The sequence below is a fragment of the Triticum dicoccoides genome, chromosome 7A (assembly GCF_002162155.2).
Source record: "Triticum dicoccoides isolate Atlit2015 ecotype Zavitan chromosome 7A, WEW_v2.0, whole genome shotgun sequence".
NCBI classification, from domain to species: domain Eukaryota; kingdom Viridiplantae; phylum Streptophyta; class Magnoliopsida; order Poales; family Poaceae; genus Triticum; species Triticum dicoccoides.
Window position 1 is genome coordinate 621,146,207 of NC_041392.1, and position 8,470 is coordinate 621,154,676.

The window sequence follows — 8,470 nt, forward strand, 5'->3', positions numbered from 1 at the left end:
CCACCTCGTAGTTTAGTTTTTTTTTAGTTTTATTTAATGCTAATGTGGACGCGTGGACTCTCGCCGGCCTTCCTGGCCGGCTTTCATGTTTAATTAAGTTGTTTTTATTTTAAATATGCATGCATAGTTAGTTTTTTGTCGGCGCCGTCAAAATGGGTCGGGCGAGCGTAGTGTTGGGCGCATACGCCAACCCAAACACGGAAGCGGACGTCCATGTCCGCCTGGCCGACCCGAACGGACAAAAAGCAACTGCAGAAGATTGGATTCGATGGGTAGATCTACGTACCTATCATGTCATATAAATAGGCTACAAAACTCCACGTATTTTTACAACCTTTTTTTTGCATCGAACTAGGGAGCTTTATTAATGAACTAGAAGTCGATTACAATCCGCCCGTAGGCTACTAATAAGGAAACTAGGGCTCACATCGAGCCAGCTCTCCGTTCCATCTTGGGCACCAGGTCGCTGGGCACATAGATGAGCCGGTTAATTGATAGTCCTTCCGACACGAATGACAGAGAAGGAAGCAAAACTGGTTATCAAATCACCTAGTTCTGAAGGAATGGGCGAGGCAATAGATCACGTATTGTCTCGCGAGTGCCATAGGTTGACTAACTCAAGGCAGTCGACCTGCATGACCACATGTGAGTATCCACGGAGGTTGGCGAAGATCACTCCCTCCCGGAATGCTTTGAGCTCGGCAATGAAGGGGTCTGTCACGCCGGGCAGTGACTTGCTCCATGCTGCTAGGAACGCTAGGTGCGAGCGAGCAACACCACCTGCTCCACCTTTCATAGCGTCGGAATTGATCGCACCATCTGTGTTGATTGTCACCCACCCCACGTCCGGTGGCCGCCAACACTGCATGGGAGAAAGCTTAGATTTACTTGCTGGCAATTCCAATATTGTCAACGATTCATGCACCCATTTGATCGCCTGAACAGGGTCATAACCATCCCTGTCATGTGTCCAGTGGTTCCGTGAGGTCCATATGGAGTGCATAATGGTAATAATCTTGCACCTTATGTCGCCAGAAAACATGTCATCGAGCAAGATATCTCTAGCCCAAGAAACTGGATGAAGTCTCGGAAGTGAAAATTCAAACCGATCCCTCGCTGCTATCCAGAAAGCTTTGGCGTGCACACAATATATGAGTGCGTGCATCAGATCCTCATTCATGGCTTTGCAGATGTCGCATAAGCCATGAGTTTTGATGTGTCGGTACTGAAGAGTGACAGAGTCCGGGAGAATACCTCTCAAGAGTGACAGAGTCCGGGAGAATACCTCTCAAGACATGCCATCAGAAGACTCGTACTTTGGGTACCACATGAAGTTTCCGAAGAGCATCCCACATATGTTACTTTGGGTACCACATGAAGTTTCCGAAGAGCATCCCACATATGTTTATCTGTCCTTGAAGTTTCTGTAATCGTCCCTTCCTCTAGAGTTCTAAGCTCGTTGTGAGTCACAAGAGAACGATACGCTGATTTAACAGAGTAGATGCCGGATTTTTCTAGGGCCCAAGCAATTGTATCTTCGCCTCCCGCATAATTCAAGGGGATGTTCAATATAGCCTCTGCATCTCGGTGAAGAAAATTCTGCCTTACAACTTCCACTTTCCAACCTCCTGTGTAGTTGTCGAACGTATTTTTACAACCTGGAGCACCATCATAACACATTAACAGACATACTACATCATTACCGAATTACGTCGGCTCTTATTTTTCCTACCAAACTACAAAATATTACAACACTCCTCAGCTCGAGCAGTCATTGTCAGGGAACCATAGCCCTATTAGAACCCCATAGCAACCACTGGGATCCTGACTAGGTGGCGCCGGTCGCCCTTCATCGTGATCTCGCCGAAACTGTAGGTGCCCGTCACCGACCTCGTCGTGAGGGTCACGGTGATCTCTCTAGATGACCCGGGGAGCACCGTCAGCGCGGGAGGCGAGACATCCAGCGCGATCTCCGGCGACATCCTGGTCATGATGGTGTAGGTCTCCGCCTCGTCGGCCACGTTCGTGACTGTCCGCTTCACGGTCTGTGTGCCTTTGAGCTGTGACACCGTGATCGAGGGGATGTTGAGGTCACAGGGCTGCTGCCCCTTTGGGCCGGAGCCGCAGCGTGAGCCGGTTATGTTTGATACTTCGCTTGGATCAACGTCAGGGATGGAACACAGAAATGTGATGTAATCTTGGTGAGCTGCCAACACAAGCATTGCAATGTTAGATTTGAATATGGCATCACTATGGTAATAATAACATGGAAGGGACATGCTTATTTAACAACAGACTTGCAACACAAATGCACAGTAGGGCAGAAGAGAAATTCACAATAGACTTGCATAAAGAAAATCAACTTACTTGCATCTAGAACTAGCCCAGGATCCAGGGCAGCTTTTGGGTTAACCGCGCCACTGCCATAATCAAATGGTGTGGCCCGTGCAAGCGTCATCATTTCTGACGTGGAGTATTGCTGCGCTCTGAGAGGATGGCTCCCTTTGTCGATCGTATTGGCAGTAGTCATCAAGGCGGACTTTATTGCTGACGGGCTCCACTTGGGATACTTCTGTTTTATTAGTGCTGCAATGCCAGTAATATGTGGTGCAGCCATGCTAGTTCCAGACATCATTGCAAATCCTTCCCCTATTTTTTTTGGCATGCAGAGAATTTGGGTCAGCTCAGAGCCTCAGACAGAATGGCTGTCTTTCAACTTTATTGATTACTACCATTACAAGGGACAAGATTATTTAAACTAGATCAGGTCCTAAAGCATTCAGCATGTGGGCATAAGAGGAATCAAAGCAGCATTTCTTATTTAAAATAGATTAACAAATTATAAGATCATCCTGAAACAAGCTTGTGTGCCATTACTGAGGGATAAACTCTGACAAACTTACCGGCGTAGTTTGCTTCATCTGTTCCATTAGGTGCCCATGCGGACCATATAAGATTGCCAGGAGCGAGTATATCAGGTTTAAGAACATCAGCATCTTGGAAGCTAAAATCTTTTACATCAGGCCCTCGGGAAGAGAACAACGCAACCTGGGGAGCTGAATTGAACAGTGTTGGTGCCAAACCATCTGCAATACCGACTGTTGCTTGGAACGCTGTTGCCCGTCCAGCCCAGTCTCTTGTTGTAGAGGAGTTGTAGTAGTCTATAAGATCCTACATGGCCAAATTGATGTCAATGTGCTATATCAGAAAAATCATTATAGAACTTACATGGTTTTTTTTAACTAATTCTACAACAGCAGCAATGCATACAATCCACATCACTGCTCTGGAAGTATTTGCAAGTTGGTTCCTTGAGATTTGAGACCAATTCTAATGCATGTGAACTTAAATTCTGGCTTCTAAGCAGCTTATTGACAGAAAACAAATAAACAGGCTGATTTACAGTACAGGTCACATCTACTTTTACAAATGGTGTTTGTCTATACATATCTGCACAATAGGCTCCATCGAAGCTAAATACCTTTGTTTTGCTGACATCTGTGATGAGAATCCCAGGAATATTGACAGGCACAGGATCAAACTTTGTCCCTGGATAACTATCTTCTACAGCAACAACAAAGCCAGCTGCACCTAGACTCTTGGCTGTTTGGGACACTTTCTTGATTGAAGCCGTCCCAGAAATATAATTAAAAGAATAGCCGCACAATAGAATTTTCCCCTGAACTTTCCTCTTATTTAAGAGTTCTGGCCTTTGACAATCTAGTGCACTGTACTTGGTTGAAGATGAACCCAGCAGAGCATCAGTAGCAGAAATCAGGCCAAACGATTTATTTCCATGTGTTGCAGCTGTAGTCAGATAAGATAATTGTCAACTAACCACAGGTAGAAATGTTAATTGCCAGAATACCAGCACCAGTCACAGTACTATAAAATGGACATTTGTTGACAGTTATTACAAGATTACACAGAAGGACTTCAACTCTACAATCAAGAGCCTACAAAGAGAACAAAACACATTTTCCAACCAAAGCATTTTCACAATCAGATGAAAAGATGCTGGATAAGTAGTATATTAGGATCTAATAAGAGTCTGGGTACATAGTACAATGGGAACTCGAGGTAGAGTCCATGTGTGGACACTAGCACTATAAATAAGTGTGGGGCTCGCCAAGGATACTTTTATGACAGCATGCATCAATCGATGCAGAGATCAGTGGGACTACATCTTTTTGGGGAAAAAAAGAGAGCCAAGAATACTGTTTACATGTTACAAATGCAGGATATTTCTTGTTATGCAGTATGCACCAAATATCCATATGAACTTACGTGATACTCCAAGTCCAGCAATACGCTTTCCATTTCCTAGTATCAAATGATTCTTGTATCTGCGGTCATCAACTCCAGCGGCAACAGTGGTAATCCATGGGCTGAATGACACCAGCGTTTTAGGAAATGGTCCTCCATTTCCTGCAGCTTGGGCAACAAACACGCCAGCTTTTACGGCAGAAAGAAGAGCTGCATCAAAAGGATTGAGAAAAGTAGTCCGTGTAGCTGTTGGTGGGCTATTTGGTCCAACAGAAAGGTTGAGAATGTCAACACCATCTTGAACAGCCTGCAGGTAGCCATCCACATACATTAGCTCCTATATGTTGGAGGCTTACAGTACTAACATGCATTACAGTTATCCAGCAGGTATTCTTTTCATTCATCGCACAATACAGTCTATGGATAATACAGTAGCAAGTTATTACATTCTAGAGATGAGTTTCTAAAGTTACCATTGCAAGTATTTCGTTGTATATCTTGCATGAAATGGAACTCTAAAATTCAAAGCCATACTAGTGAATGCAAACCAGAATTTGAACCCAGAGTTTTTCGATAACTGAAAGTTAATAGCTCCCACTTGATTTAGAAGTAAGCAGGCGGCTCTGTTTTGGGGTTTATACACCCCAAAGGCCAAATCTGTGTCACTTAGATGATCAATCCTACCAAGTACCAAATGATATAGTTAATAGTTTACCAACCATCCCTTTATTTTTCAGTCAACCTCTCAAGCAAATGAACAATGTTGTTGAACTGTTAGATAATGTAACATCATAAATCACATCTTTCAACCCCCAAGGCCATAACAGTCATAAAGTTGTCCCTGGTATCTACTCAATATCAAGTACGGTAAACTGTTGGTGGGAAGAATGATAAAAATCAAATGTATAGTTTGGTGAGAAGTTTGGCGAAATTAATAGTGTACCTGATCAATCGCTGCCACGACGTCAGATACATAACCACCAAAAAGCCTGTAAAGAACCTTGTACACAGCTATCCTGACAAAGTGACAAGCACAAACTCAAAAAGGTAAGTCATTGTGAGGAAGCAAGATCAAAATGGCTCTCTCAGTGAATCCAGCTATGATGATACTGAGTACTGACTACTGATGAGTGATGAGTGCTTATGTTCTTCTGCCAAACAGATATTGTTTCTTTCTTTTTTTTTGGAAGGAAACAGGCACTGTACTTGCCCTAACAGGATAATGCTAGTCATACAAAGATAGAACAAAGCAAAAGCCTATCTTTGAGGTAGGTAATTTAGCATTGCTGTTGGCTGTACAAGGTTTAACTTTGTTCAGAAATTCCAAGGAAATCAAAACTTACCTAGCTCGTGGAGCCATGCCACTTGCTTTGCCAAATTCGTAGCCATGCATTCGCACCGCAATTCCATTGTTTCCAGCAGCAATTGCAGCTATATGACTGTTGAGGGAGGGGTAAAAGGTAAACATATATCAGATAATCCGTGCCATTTTTCACATGACCAGAATGACTTTCTGTCAAAACCAACGTTGCAAACAATCACATTGATTAAATATGAAGATGGTGCTTGGAACGGAAAGGTTTACTTTACAGGCCAACCATCATCATTTGAAACAAGATGCTCACAGGTTTGGAAGTTATAAGCAGATTTTTTTTTCATGTGTGGCATTTTTAGTGCAACAAAGCACAACAAATTACTTAATAAGAGTGAAGTGTATCATCAGGAGCATTACCTTCCATGACCATCGCCGTCTAATGGAGATGCAAACTCAACATCAGGATTAAACGCTCCAGCAGCAATTGCAGCTTTTGCAAAATGTTGGGCCCCAACTATCTTCCCATTGCAGAAGCTTCTTTGTGTTACTGGATCTATCTCACATTTCCCCTTGTAACGAGGAACAGGTCCATAAGGATCAGTTCTGTGGGTAGAGAAGCTTGGATGTTCAGGATAAATTCCTGAATCCACAAAACCAATCACCACATCTTCGCCTGCTCTATCAAATCCACCTCCTGTTGGCCATACCGCTGTTGTCAATCCAAGAAACTGTGGAGTGTGTGTTGTCAATTTCTGTATCTTTGTATCTCTCTCCACGTACTTAACACCTGGGGCTTTCCTTAAGAAATCAGCCTAACACAGTGGAACATTACTGCATTTAGCCACGATAATAATGCAAACTAGAAAGGAAAACATATGAACTGCAGAAAATTTATGATGCCAAATACCTGCAGAGATGACATGTGAACTGCAAACCCATTAATAAGATGATGGTAGCTATAAAGCTTCTCGTAAGTTCCCGCTACAAAAAGCGAGTCCAGAAGCTTCTCATGGTGCCTTCGGAGGTGAAGAGAGTATGATGTGACAGCCTCACTGCAAATCAGGAAAATTTGGAGTGAGCACAGACTATTATCTTTGCATCATAGTATTAATGCTTCAATTAGAGAGGGTAGTTCCAAGTGTAACTGAAGTACTCAAGTTGAAAATTGCAATTCATCAATAACATGTCCTATTTACAACAGTGTGAAATCTCCCAAAATAGACTTGAAAAATCATGAATGCCAGGCAACACAAAGCAAATGTTAAGAGACATGGCCAAGAATATCTAGCAGAGTACAGTACCTGGTAACATCCATCTCTTGATCCAAATCCGCCGCGGTAGCTGGAAATCCTTCCACTCCACCTGCGTAGCTCACAACCGGGTCGCCTTCCATGGTAACAATGTACACATCATGCGTCCCAAGTACCACTTGTGGCACAAGTGCAAGAAGCAAACAGGCAAGGCCGAGCCCCTTCATCTTCACCTATGTCAGAACAGCAACACTGCAGAACCTTTCAAGAAGAGAGACCATCAGAGACAAGCACTTAACATGAGAATCAGCTATAACATGAGAATCATAATTCATAATAGTGGCAGCTATTGGGCATTAGGTGGTAAGCATGACGGCAAATGTGCAACTACTATATGCCTGTACTGCACTGATGCCACAGTAAATCACACACCGCCCCAGCCACAACAGGAATGGTCCCCATGGTGCCCACCATTGTTCTGTGATGCCGGAGTTTCCGATCTCATAGGTCTCCCATGAGTATGCATTCATGGGACCTCTTAAATTAGGCTGCCCGGTGATATTAATGGCCCTTCAGAGCGAGCGGCTACATGGCATGCACAGTGTATGCATTTCGTATCACTCCATTCCCCTCAGTGGAGAACAGGTGGGCACTCACTCAGTTGAAACTTAACAGTATACTGCTCCACTGAGAATGGTACATCAGTAAAGATCTCTGGATTACGGATTGAATAAAAAATTATGGAGTGCAGTGCGAACACTGAAGAGTGAATCACAGCCGAAAAGCAGTGAGAGGTTAATCTGAAGCTACACGGCCAGTCATTTGATCCAAGGCGCAGCCGTGGGAACTGAAAAAAAAATCCTGTTTTTCAAACAAAAACGCGTGAAGGAAACTGTTAAATCTTATGCTACAGTTTATACTGTTCCCGATAATGCGGCCATCTTATTATGATACAGTTATACTGGCCGGTTCTAAGCTGTGCTGCTAACACCCTATTAAAACCCAATATGCAGAAGTAAATCGAAAGCAGAAATAAGTTAGAAAATATCTCGCTTCGCAGGGGGGGACAAATAATGCGAGTCGGGAAACAAGCAAATCACCTGGGAGCCCAAGCATTCCCCGGCGCAGCTCGGCCGCCACCCGGCGTCGGTCGCACAGCCCGCGCCGGCCGCCTCGGGGAATGGCGGCGCGCCCAGGCCGGAGGAGGATGAGGAGGAGGTGGGGGAGCTCCGGCAGCGGCAGCGGCGGAGCACGGGGGTGGCTAGGGTTTGCGGCGCGGTGGGAGAAGGGGGGCAGTGGGGAGCGGGAGCGGGAGTGGGGGAGCAGTGGAGGAGGCAGAGCAAAGCGTGGTCTAATGGCGACGCCTTTGTCTTTGTCTTTTAATGGAGTCCGGAGGGAGGCCTCGAATATAGCAGTTTTTTTTTCTCCTCCTCTTTCGCTTTCGCCACCTCTGCTGTGCCCGTTTCACGTGGGCCGTGCCTCCCGGGCCCGCACGTCGGCGAGCCGATTCGGGCCGCTCGCTGCGGCGTGGGCAGCTGGCGCTCTCCCCGTGCCCCGCCGACGGACTGACCCGGCGAGGCGTGAATGCGGGCGTGGGTCCCCGGCGGTGGCGCGCGGGGCACACCCGTGTGGCTCTCTG

General features: G+C 45.2%; 1 protein-coding gene across 3 annotated transcripts; it reads right to left on the bottom strand.

Annotated features, from left to right (window-relative positions):
- Nucleotides 1–1,549: 1,549 nt before the first annotated feature.
- Nucleotides 1,550–8,118, bottom strand: LOC119328544 (subtilisin-like protease SBT2.6). 3 transcript variants are annotated; one of them, XM_037601523.1, is made up of 11 exons: nt 7,932–8,118; nt 6,883–7,083; nt 6,489–6,633; nt 5,999–6,393; nt 5,610–5,705; nt 5,210–5,282; nt 4,288–4,573; nt 3,482–3,807; nt 2,904–3,171; nt 2,368–2,649; nt 1,797–2,206 (listed from the first exon to the last, which is right to left on the bottom strand). In XM_037601523.1, exons 2-11 carry the CDS (start codon nt 7,056–7,058, stop codon nt 1,797–1,799), a joined length of 2,457 nt encoding a protein of 818 aa, XP_037457420.1. In that variant the 5' UTR covers nt 7,059–7,083; nt 7,932–8,118. The 3 variants fall into 3 exon arrangements, with proteins under 3 accessions (XP_037457421.1, XP_037457420.1, XP_037457419.1); XM_037601522.1 differs by having other exon boundaries at nt 6,883–7,092; XM_037601524.1 differs by lacking the exon at nt 7,932–8,118 and having other exon boundaries at nt 1,550–2,206; nt 6,883–7,058.
- Nucleotides 8,119–8,470: the final 352 nt, after the last annotated feature.